The following is a 12,870-nucleotide window of genomic DNA, read 5'->3' as shown; positions in this document are numbered from 1 at the left end:
AGTGACTACTGTATTGGACAGCACAGTTCTATACACCTGTAAGCTCCTATCCCTTTGGAAAATACTCAATAGTATGTCTGAGAACGATATTGATTTACTATACTAATATGGAGGCAAACATACTTTTCCACTTCAAGAGACTCTCTACTTATAAAGTTTTATTATAACTCAGTTGCCCTTTAGCTCTTCCTTTTTGCTTTTCTTTAGTATCATATTTTCTGATAATTTCTGTCAATATCTACTAGTATTTAGGGATACCCCTTTGACATCCCCAGCCCACTTCAATTTTCCCCAACACTGAAAGAGAAATAGATACATGCATTTAAAAATGTAAGTGTTGGTTTTTAAAAATCACTTTATAAGTAACACAACTTCAGGTGTCCATGCTGTCATTCATTGCCCACACCCCAGGGGCAGTTTGCTATATCAGCATGTATTGCACCATGTGATAAACTGCTCTGAGTTCTGTCAGGGTAGCTGGAGGACTTATTTAGTAGGTACCATCTGGGAAAAATTCTGAAAAGTCAATGTTAAACTAACAGCTATAAAGAAACTTTTAAGTGAAAACTACTAGTTCAAGCTACTCCCTCACTATCAAATCTGTAAATGTTTAAACAAGATACCTACTTTAGGAGTTTTGAATTCTGAAAAAATTCTTCTTCATATTCTCTTATTGCTTCTATGCTTTCGGAGCTGTTTCCTAGGGAAAGATGATGGTGAAGTTCTCGCTGAGAAAATGTTTATCACTTGAAAACAACAAACACTTCAATTACAGTAATCCACCTTTGCATACCTTTTCCTGTTACAACAGCAAAATAACCTAGAGCTTTCATTGGGAAGAGTTTTCCTTCAATTATCTGCTGAATCTATTTTTAAAAGTGAGAAAAATAAATGTGAGATAAAGGTTTACATAATTTTAAAGAGCATTATATACCATTTAGAAAGGAAAATTAACAATGCTGTATATGTACAGTTAATTTAAATATGTAAACCTATACAAAAGGAGTAAAATGTATTTCAATTTCTATTTGAGGGAAAAATAAATACATTTAATTTTAGTATATTAAAAATGTTTTATTAAAACACAAGTATCAAAACTAAAACTTAGAATGATGTGTACTGCTTTGGAGTCAGGCCTCTGTTTGAATTTCTGCTCTGCCACTTACTAGCTATGTGGCCTTAAGTATACTCCAACTTTTTCAAAATGGTTGTTAAGAAAATTATCCTATACTAGAGACCGGATGCACGAAATTTGTGCAAGAGTAGGCCTTCCTTCCCCCAGCTTCTGGCACCGGCTTCCCTCTGGCACCTGGGACCCAGGCTTCCCTCTAGCCACTGACAGGCACCAGGGACCCGGGCTTCCCTCTGGCCATAATATGCTAAGTGTCCAGTCGACCAGTCAGCCATTCAACCAATCAAAGCATAATATGCTAATGATATGCTAAGGTCACTCAACCGATCACTATGACATGCACTGACCACCAGGGGGCAGATGCTCCAATCCACAGATTAGCTTGCTGTTGGGGTCTGGCTGATTGGGACTGAGCAAGATGGGCTGGGCATGTCCTGGAGCCCTTCTGCAGTACCTCTCTGGCTGGCCAACCTCCCATGTCGCTCCCCGGCCCTGATCGAGCAACAGTGGGGTCCCTTGGCCTGGCCTGCGCCCTCTCACAATTCGGGACCCCTCAGGGGATGTCAGAAAGCCGGTTTCAGCCCGATCCCACAAGACAGGCAGAGGGACCCCACTGGTGCACAAATTCATGTACCAGGCCTCTATATATGATAATGATACTTAGCACAGTGCCAGGAATGCAGAATATTCAATGAATGGTACCTGCTATTATTTCTCCATATTCTTCTGCAAATATCTAAATTCTAACCAAGTTGGACTGTCTTTTTATACTCTTTGTAAAAAAAATATTTGTACCCATTGGTTCTCAACTCTTTTAGGGTCAAAAATCTTTTTCTAAATATATAACCAAAACTACAGTCTCTGGCCCTAGAAAAATGCACATTTGTACAGAGATCTATCATTCACACAGTGTAAAAGAGTTCCTACTCCCAGAAGGCCCTCCAGTTGAAGACTTACTGAGGTAAGAATCCCTGCTCTAAGATAGGCCACATTCCTAAGCTAACGCTGACTCTGGCATAAAAAAGGACTGCTATGAGCTTAAATTACATTTCAAAAGAAATGCAAACTCACTATTCTAGACAAGAGGAAAAAGAAATGAAAATAATGGAGAGAGATGGGAAGAAAGCACAGAAATTTGCTTTCACCTACTTCTCCCCCTCTCTCCATTTTTGGACAAATACTGCCACAGCATGCCTCACCCATAAAATAAGGCAAAGCCAAGGTCAGATTAAAGAGTTAACACAGTCCTCAGAAAGGCCTTCTTGTCCTACGCTGGCATCTGGGAACTAAACTAGTAAACAATTCCCTACAATGATATAAAACTTTCCCTAAATAACAGTAGCTCAATTGTGCAAGCAATGTGGCTTATGCTGAACGTCTGCTTTCCTTTGGGCGCCTGTATTTTGGTACCTGAGGGTGCCTAATAACCAGGTCCCTATAAAAACCTTAGGTGCTGAGTCTCTAATGAGCACCCTGTTGCTGGAGGGATTAAGCATGTCCTCCGTGACTCTGCTGGGAGAGGACTCTTGAAAACGTGAGCCTGGTTTCCTCCAGACATCATATCATCTCTTGTCCCTTTTCCCTTTGTGATTTTGCTTTGTCTCCTTTCATTGAAATAAATCTTATGTGTAAGTATAACTATGTGCTTGAGTCCTGTGAGTCCACCAATCAGTGAACATAAGAGGGATCTGTCTTGGGAACCTGACAGAGAGGCCCAGTTCCAGAAAGCTTCAGGTGGAAAGGAGAGAAATTCTAGGCAGGGATAGGTTATATCTGAAGTTGTTGTTCCATGGGGAATAAGAATATAATAATAATAAAATAATAACAGATGACAGCCACCCTGTGTATAATACTTTTGTGCCAAGCACTATTTCAACCACTTTTAAAACAAGTATTGAACTCATTAAACCTTCACAACTTATGAGCTAGTACCATTAGTACCTTCATTTCCAACAGATGAGGAAGCCTAAAGCACTAAAAAACTTAAATAACTTTTCCCAGTTTACAAAGCTATCAAACAGTAGGGCCAGGATTTGAAACCAAGCAATCTGGCTACATATTCTTCACTCTTAATGAGGATACCTTACACCTTTACAATTAAGTAGAGAGCATGACCTAAGTCAAGACCTGAACCCCAATAACACACATAATGTTACCTTGAAATAAACCTCTTTCCTTTAGGGACACTGAGCAACGTGTATAAGAAGTTGAAGTCACAGAATTTCAGAATGAAATGACCCTAGAGATCAACTAGACCAACTATTTTTAACCTTTTTCATCTCATGGTACACATAAACTAATTACTAAAATTCTGCGGCACACCAAAAAATATATTTTTTGCCGATCCAACAAAAAAGTAGGTACTATTTTGATTCATTTACTCTAGATAGCTATTGTTGTGTTGGCTGTTGTTATTTTTTTTATTTGAATCTAAGAGAAAAGAGATCGGGCTCCTGACTAAATACTCAGGAATTGCACGTTTTAAAATTTTTTGCAGCACACCGGTTGAAAATCACTGAACTACACTACTAGGCCGGATTGTGCATTGACTAGATACAGAAAAGTAACAAAATCTGCCCAAGGGCACACCAGTTGGTGGTGGGGCACAGATAAGACTGCTAACACCCAATCTAATGCCTTCTCTATTATAAAAATCTGCTATATGATCAAATACAGTCTTTGATGTTAGGAAAGACAATGTTTTTCTGCAAAAAAAAAAAAAAAAAAAAAAAGGTATACATAGGGTCCAAAAGGAATCTTTACTGTCACTAGTGTTATACTAATTTATGAACATCAATTTAAAAAGAAACATCACGAATGAGGTTAATGACAGTATGTCAGCATACACAATTGTTTAAAGTAGAGTATACAACATTAGCAAACTATAATTATGGAATTTTATTTATACCTCAAAATTGCACTTAAATAATTTACTATAACTTTCCAATACTTTGTTTTTACAGAAAACCAAAAAAACCCCTCTACTACTCTCTGATAAAGTATTCCATAAGAATTTTTTTTTTTTTTTTACACACAGTTCCTGTCATATCATTATAAATGGTTTCCACACAGGAATAAGGTAAAATACAAGTTTTTGTACAAAGAATCTTTTGTCTCATAATAAAGAACCTCACCCTGCTTGGGCTAGCCACATTTTTCTCTGCCAGGTCTACTTTGGTCAAAACAAATATTGTCCTTCTTCCATGAGGATCCATTTGACTGACCAAGTCTGTAACAATGCTGCGTTCGGCATCCACAGATCCATCTGAAAAATAAAATAAAAATATGACACTGTAATAATTGCAAAATGGATTTTTAAAATTTCTACAAGCTACACTGTTGTGTCTACATTATAGTAAGAAAAATTTTCTTAATACATCTTTTGTTATGAAAAGATATTCTAGCCAATAAAAATTTCTATGATGCCTACAGTAAAATTTACAAAATTATTCCCAACTTCAATTCTATTTACCAATAAAACAAATAAAAGAGGGTGAAACGTATTTATCTTGCATGTTTATGTAACATGCATATTTAGAGCAAAGCCTGGATTGCTAAAGGAAGCGTATCAGTGCAATTAAAATCTTGTGATATATTTACCTTGAATGCATAGGATGATGGCATTAGGATTCTGCATATAAGCTTTGCTCATACTGAAAATAGTTTCCTTTGTGTCAGGAGCCATGCCTGATGTCACAGTCTTAAAGAAAAAGGTTTTAAATGTCATTATAAATGTTTTCCACAAAGGAATACGACAAAATACAAGTTTTATATATACTTACATTAATCACACCTGGTAAGTCAACAAGCACCATCCTCTGCAGTCCAGGGCCTTTTACATTTAAGGATATGGTCTACTCAGGGGACAAAACAAAACAAAAAATATTGGGGGGGAAATCTGTTAGGAACTCTTTGGTGATATATAGTCTGAAAAGTCTATATCTCATCCCATTCAGATATGGTGCTCAGAAAAATGTTATTCTTTTTCTGATCCTAAAAGTAATTATTCTAAGACAATTTCCTACAAAATGATATATTATTAGGAATATTAAAAATATCTGTTATCTTGGAATAGCAGCAATCTAAATATCAATGTCAATATCATGATTTATTTCATATCATGATCATTAGATTCCACAAAACACTGATGAAATGAATTGCACACTCACCTCAGGGCTAACAGTACAGCCTTCTTTCACATTTTTCCTCATTCGTAGTTCTATTTCATGTCTTAATGCTGCAAGCTATGAACGGAAAACAACGAAGTCCTGAGAAAACCTTCAGTTAACAAATATTCCCTGTAGTTGTCTTTCATAAGCTTACGCAGGTTATAAAGTTACACACATTAACCTCACATGAATGCTACTTACATCTTCCTCCTTGGTAAGATCAAACTCTCGAGAACTATCTTTAAACAATGCTACGTGGTGAGGACCTTCACTCAGTGTCACCTGGAATTAATAGAAAATTGAAATGTAATAATGCACTTACAGTTCATATTAATTCCCACAGCACTTACATGGTCTAGACAGGGCCCCTGCATCGCACAAATCCAAGTGTCCCTTCATACTACATACACATCAGGAGGATCCCTGGGGACTGTCAACACAGCAATGTGGAGACCACAGAGTTCTTTATCTGTATTGTTCATACACCTATCACATGTATTGTGATTGCCCAACAAGATCTATAGCTACTTTGTATCTTTCATGACCTAAAATACTACTGCCCTTTTTGTCTCATAGTCATTATATAGAGTACTGAGCACAAAACCACCAATTTAAAACCTGTAAAACTAAAAGAAAACCTTGCCTTTAACTTCACAGGTAAATTCAGATAAAGGACAATTCACTTATTTAACACCTACTTATTGAGAGCTAACTGTATCAACTGTTGTAGGTGGGATAGTATGAAGAATTGACTCGAAGAGCTAAGACAGCCTTTCCCCAAACAGTGCCATATGTGCAAGAAATTCTCTAACAACTTATAGGTTAACCATCAATGGTTTCAACTTCTCAACTTCACATTCCTTGATTTTTTAAGTGTAACTTTTCAAGCTTCACTATAATGATCCAATTTCACTTTTAAAATACAATTCCTTCTACTGAGGTTAGATTAACAGGCTAGAAAACAAAACCAGCTGTTTGAAGGCATCAGAGAGCAACCTGGACTGAGTCCAAGACCCTAAAGAATTTGTGGGGGATATTCCTGCAGGTATTTTCCCCAGGGCATCTGCTAATTTGTGGCCTGAGAGAAAAGCTTAAAACTTTGTAACAATTTTACTGGACTGAGAAGCCCAGGCAGCCACTATTCAGGTTGCCAAAGTTCCAGAGAAAAATTCACAGCAGTGATGAATCTCCAAATTCTGAGCCCTCCAGAATATTCTGCGTACAATTTCCCTTTGAGGCATTTACACATTAAGAAACAAAGCAGAAAGAAGCTTCTAACGAGACTAACACACTAAGTCAAGATTCAAGATTCTGGAGATCCCACTCTTCAGGTGACACAAAAATCTGGAGTTCAGAGTCAACCCAGGAGAAATCCTGGTAAATACTACAGGAGGAAGGGCACACTGGAGAGAGACCAGTCTTGTTGGTTTCAAGGAAATGTGTTCATGCTGGATCAGCCTGACAGAAGAAAGTGAACCCCTAAAATGTAACATCATCGATAGCCACTACAATTAGGGTGCTGCTAACAATGTAAAAGGTAGGTTAAAATGTTTTTACAGTCAATTACAGAGCATGATATGAGGTGTAGTCGGTTCATTTTCTTCCTAAATTAGAAGTATTCCAAATAGATCCGTAAAGTGTGGTACAGCCAAACAATGCCACAGAACAGTGATTTTTAACCTTTTCATCTCATGGCACACCATGAGGTTAATTACTATAATTCTTCAACACACCAAAAAATATATCTTCTATTGGTCTAACAAGAACAGCAAAAAATAGGTATAATTTTGATTCATTCATACCAAATGGCTATTGTGTTGGCTATTGTACTTTTTTTATTTGACAATGTAAGAGAAAAGAGGTCAGTGCCCCTGACTAAATAGTCAGGTACAGCATGCTTTAAAAATTCTTGCGGCATACAGTTTAAAAATCACTGCTATGGAGCAATGAAAAAGAAACTAGCTTGACACAACATGGTTGAATTTGCAGCCAGACCCCAGTGCACTCTGTATGAATCACACCAAACTGCTTGTTGCCATTATAAAAAAACTCCATTTCTAAAAGATTTTAGCATCAGCCTCACTGTCTCATTTTCTACCACTATTCTGGCCTTCATCCTTGGTGATTTCAAGTCTCCAATTCTCCAACTATTCTATAATACACCACCAGCTGAACTAAAAGAAAAAAAAACCACACACACACAACCATACAGTGTCCCTTTAAAGTTGTGTCCAGACCTTAATGGGGACATCAGTACCACTCAGCAATCCTAATATTTCTTGACTTCCCTCATCAACTCATTCCTGGACTCATCACTCGCCTAGAAAAGACTTCACACTCCCCACTTATTCAATCTTCAATACCCTCTCCCCTCTCTCTACTTAACAGCTGATAATCTAGCTTATGTCTCTGAGGGAGTAGAAGCAATCAGAAGGAAATGTGTCCACAATGCCACTTACTTGCCTCCACTGTAAATTCAATAATCAGTTCTTAGTCTCCACCTTCCTTGGTTACCAGCAGCACTGACCTTGCACGCCACTCCTTCCTCCTGGGTATTTTCTTCCTGACTTTCAGGACACAGACCACAGTGCTCTGATTTCCCTCCTAACACACTGGTTGCTCCTTCACAAACTCCTTCATTGCTTCTATTTCCCTCAATCTCTAATGTTGGGAGTGCCCAGGACACAAGCCTCCATTCTGTCTTCTCTCTCTCTACTCACTCCCATGGTGATCTTACCCAGGAAGACCAGGGCTCTCTATATTACCTTTAGATATTTGATTATGACTCCTAAATTTAAGTCTCTAGCTTGCCCAGACCGCTCTACAAACTTGTATATCCAATTTCTTGTTTGTTAACAAGTCCCAAACCCCTGATTTTCTTCCCCAAAGCTAATTCATTCTAATCCAGACTCCCCCATGCCAATCGCATGCTTTAATTTATTCAGGCCAAAACCTCGTCATCCTGACAACTGACTTCCTCTCTCTCCATATCAAATATGTAAAAAAATCATGTAGATCCTACTTCCATCACAGATTCAACCATTTTTTACCAATTTCACTGCTACTTCTCTGGTACAAGAATCACCTGGGTACTCCAATAGCTTCCCACCTGGTCTCCTTGGTTCTACACCTCTTGCCAATGTCTATTTCAACAGAGCAGCCAGAGTGAGCCTTTTAAAAAGTATGTCATTATTCTGCTCAAAACACTGCACTGGCTTCCATTTTATTCAAAACAAAAACCAAAGTTTGCATGATAACCTACAAGGCTCCAATAATCTGTTCTCCCCAGTATCCCTCTGACCTCATCACCTGGCTGCTCTTCACTCTGCTCTCGCCACACTGGCCTGGAACACACTAAGCAGCTACCTATCTCAGGAGCTGTGCAGTAATGTTCTCTCTGCACGAAACACTCTTGAACAGGATACCCACAGAATCCCCCCCTCACTTTCTGCAAATCTTCAGCTGTCACCTCCTCATGCAGCTTACCAGTACCCTGGTACCACCATTCCCGTTGCCCGGCTCCACTGTTTCCTTCTGTGCACACTTACCACCTCCTAGCATACTATGTAACTTAGTTACTTACTATGTCTACTAGAGGCCCGGTGTATGAAATTCATGCACAAGACGGGGGTCCCTCACCCCAGTCTGCACCCTCTCCAATCTGGGACATCCCTCTCGTAATCCGGGACCACTGCTTCCTAACTGCTTGCCTGCCTGCCTGATCACCCCTAACTGCCTCTGCCTGCTGGCCTGATCGCCCCTACTTTGCCCCCCTGCCAGCCTGATCGACCCTAACTTGCTCCCCTGCTGGCCTGATCGCTCCTACCTTGCCCCCCTGCCGCCTGATCGCCTCTAACTTGCTCCCCTGCTGGCTTGATCACCCCTAACTTGCTCCTCTGCCTGCCTGATCGCCCCTAACTGCCTCTGCCTCGGCCCCGGTCCCTGGCCTAAGCTGCAGTCTGGCCTCCCTCTGCGGGAGGCGACCCGGCAGATCAGGGGAAGGCGCTGCCCCCATTACCCCGCTGCTGCTGCCACTGCTGGCCTGAGCCTGGGCCCTTTGCAGCTGCGCCTTGGCCCTCGCAGCTACTGCAGCTTTGTCCGGAAGGTCATCCAGAAGACATCCACCCTAATTAGCATATTACCCTTTTATTAGAATAGATTATTATCTGTCTCTCTCTTACTAGACCATATCCCCCATTATGTCAAAGACCTTTGTTTTGTTTACCAACACACTGCCTAGAACAGTGCTGGCACATATTAAGCACCTAATGAATATTTTTGGAATGAGAGACTCTGAAGCCATAGACTTCCTTCCTGTAACCATGGATGAATTGTCAGTATTGCTCTATATGGGCAACTTGTACACTGAGTCCCAGACTCTTACCTCAATGACTTTGCTCCCTCTCTCTTGCATCATTTTTTTTCTCAACCAGATCATAACATACCTATATCTATATCTACATCTACATCTACATCTACATCTACATCTACATCTATATCTATATATAAAAGCCTAAGCAACCGGAATGACTGGTTGCTATGATGTGCACTGACCACCAGGTGGCAGACGCTCAATTCAGGAGCTGCCCCCTGGTGGTCAGTGTGCTCCCACAGCCAACCTCCCCCACCAGCCAACCTCCCACAGTCCCTCCACCTGGCCCCTGGGCTGGGATGGAGAACCAGAGGTGGGTGCGGCCAACCTCCCATGCCGTCCTTTCCCCCGGCCAGCAGGCCCCGATCGTCCTGCTGCCCGCCCGCCGTGGTGGCGGCACGGTGGTGAGGGAAGGGGGGTGGGGGGGAGGTGGGAATCGCACAGTGGTGGGGCACCAACAATGGCAGCATTGGTGTCCGGCATCTGTTCCTTCAGCGCCCGACCCAGCAACCATTGCCTCCTCTCCAGCCCGGCCCTGATCGGCCTAGCCCCAATCGGCCCTGATTACTGGCCAGGCCTAGGGACTCCACCTGTGCACAAATTTCGTGCACCGGGCCTCTAGTAGCATATAAATATCTTTAAAATACTCCCTTGACCCAACATATTTCAACTGCTACTGTCCCATTTTCTACTTTTTTTTTACATTAAAGACAGATAATTATCTCTATTTATTGACTCCACTTCCAAGATTCTATTCTCTTACTCAGACTAAACTCCAAAGCCTAATAACAGGATAGCCTGGCCTCCCACTGCACCCTTGTCCTCCTCTCCCCTTATTAAGCTCCTGTTACACTGGCTTCCTGACTGTGCCTCCTACTTATTTCTAATAGGAATAATTCCAAATGCTCCGTGTCAATTCTTTCTTTAGTTAAAACTCTTCATTTCAACATAATAAACAAAGCTCTAAGGAACTTCATTCAGATGGCCTATTTTCTTACCTTAACTGGAGAGCGTGTCATCATCTCCCCAGATCCTCGTGGGAATATTCGTGCTTGAGCAATCATTTCCAACACACTAGTTTTCCCAGCACTCTGATCTCCAACTACAACAACCTTGCGGCAAAAACAATAACATTTATTTATATTATTCAATACCAACTTATATTTAAACATACTTGAAATGCCAAGAATTTTTTAGTCTTTTCAAGTATCTACAGTTAAATGATTTAAAAAATATCATTCATGAAAAAATTGATAGTTGATACGTGTATGCATACTGAAAATATAAATAGCAAAACATGAATCGGACCCATTTACTAGTAGAATCAAAATTTTATTAAAAACTTGTGTTAATTTAAACCACTATTTCTAAAACCAGATCATTCAAGTTCCACAAGTCTTTCTCATAGCTAGTTTACTCTTTACAAAGACATTTTCAATTCTATCAGGTTAAATTTCACTCATGTGCTGAATTTAATCCACTGTTCAGTTACTTTAATATAATGGATATTATGAATATGTAATGCCAAATATGTAACAGCCTTCCTTTGTTATAGATAAATGTAAGTCGACCAATGGATCAAAGTACTCAAATAACATTCAATACTTAAAAAAGTATATGTCTCTGGTTTAATCTGTATGTATATGTATATATGAATGTGTATGTATTGTGTGTGTGTACATACACATAACTTTTTTAAAACCTAAATTTTTGCTAAGGGGCCATTTCACTATTAAGTTTTCACTTACCCTTGGCAAATGATCTTGTGTATTATAACTGGCATCATAATCAGATAGAACATCAAGAACTTCAGAATACATGTCAATCAAAGATTTCTACAAAAGTAAAAAAATTATATTAATTAAATAGTGAAAACATTTAAAAAAATACCATAGACGTGTCAAGAGGGAAAAAAAAGCTGATAAATTCATAATGTTTTTTCATAATCATGGTATTGTTTTTTTCTAATTATGCAAATACATAGTCATAGTAAAACAGTATATAATAAAATTTCATTTCTTCTTATCTAATTTATCCAATTTATTTTATTTAGAGATACACTGATAATTAAAGTACATTAATTTAGGATTTCCTAACTTTCTAACTAAATGGTAAAAGAGGGAAGTTATTATTTAATATTGAAGAGTTAATATTAAATGCCCAACAAAGAAAACCATTAATAGCATAAAGGCCAAATAAGGTGCTAGATGACCAACTGAAAGGAAATCATCTTCTACCAAATTTGGTGTGTCAGATATAGAGATAGAGATAGAAATAGATAGGAGGTGGGGGGCGGGGAAAGAATGACTGAAAAGAAGATTAAAGTGGAGAAAGAATGACGAAAAAGATGGGTAAGCCAGTAAGCATGATTAAGTATACTTCGACAACTGCACAGCTAACAAGTGAGAGCACCAGGGGCAGACACCCTGTATTGTTTCTCTCTGTAAGTGGAAACAGTACCTGACAAATAACAAGATTCAAGTAAGTATTTGATGAATAAATGAACAAATACACTGGCTGGGAAAAAAGTTCTGCTATCAAGCATTTAATAATTAAAGGTAAGTTTTAACCCTACAGTAGAAACAACATAAGGGCCTACAGTTCCCCTCATCTCTTAACAGCTAGAAATAATAAATGTGAAGCAACTGCTATCCCTCCACTAAGAAATAAACAAAAAATTCTTTAAATTTTCATTGACATTTTATTCTATGACAGAATATACTTTTTCTGACATAAACTTTCAAAATATATTAACACTTGGACATAACTTTTCTCAATTGCTCTGTGTAACCTGTAAATAAAGCCATGCTATTTATTTGTTTTATACAATCCTGATTTAGAGCAGAACTACTAATACATGTTGCTTAAACTACAATTACATATCTTTGGACCATGGTACCAAATGTCTGTGCCATGACTTATTGAAGTTTTGCTACACCCAAATTCAGTTTATTTATAGGGGATACAAGTTAGAAGAATTACTCCAATTTAATTTAATACATACAACTTGGTTTAGTAGGAAATAAGATTTACTTTATTGATAATGGTAATTACCAATATGCTGATAACAATACCAGCATATACTTTTTCAAAAATTCTTTAAAATGCCTAAGGAGCCAAAACCGGTTTGGCTCGTGGATGGAGCGTCGGCCTGTGGACTGAAAGGTCCCAGGTTCGATTCCGGTCGGGGGCATGTA

The 12,870-nt window shown here is 39.0% G+C and overlaps 1 protein-coding gene across 2 annotated transcripts in view; it reads right to left on the bottom strand.

The window, feature by feature from the left end:
- OPA1 (OPA1 mitochondrial dynamin like GTPase) overlaps positions 1-12,870 on the bottom strand; it is a 91,814-nt gene that overhangs the window by 48,437 nt on the left and 30,507 nt on the right. For both annotated transcript variants that reach the window (XM_081087875.1, XM_081087876.1), the window contains 9 exons: positions 11,422-11,508; positions 10,672-10,785; positions 5,503-5,583; positions 5,302-5,376; positions 4,915-4,986; positions 4,733-4,832; positions 4,267-4,397; positions 794-866; positions 628-700 (listed from right to left, as the gene is read on the bottom strand). In XM_081087875.1, the coding sequence (XP_080944001.1) occupies positions 628-700; positions 794-866; positions 4,267-4,397; positions 4,733-4,832; positions 4,915-4,986; positions 5,302-5,376; positions 5,503-5,583; positions 10,672-10,785; positions 11,422-11,508 (806 nt within the window). The remainder of the gene's footprint in view (positions 1-627; positions 701-793; positions 867-4,266; positions 4,398-4,732; positions 4,833-4,914; positions 4,987-5,301; positions 5,377-5,502; positions 5,584-10,671; positions 10,786-11,421; positions 11,509-12,870) is intronic.

This window comes from Myotis nattereri, assembly GCF_964212035.1.
Source record: "Myotis nattereri genome assembly, chromosome: 3".
In the NCBI taxonomy this organism is placed as follows: Eukaryota; Metazoa; Chordata; class Mammalia; order Chiroptera; family Vespertilionidae; genus Myotis; species Myotis nattereri.
Note: the sequence above shows the minus strand (reverse complement) of the source record. Positions and strands in the feature narration are given on the sequence as shown.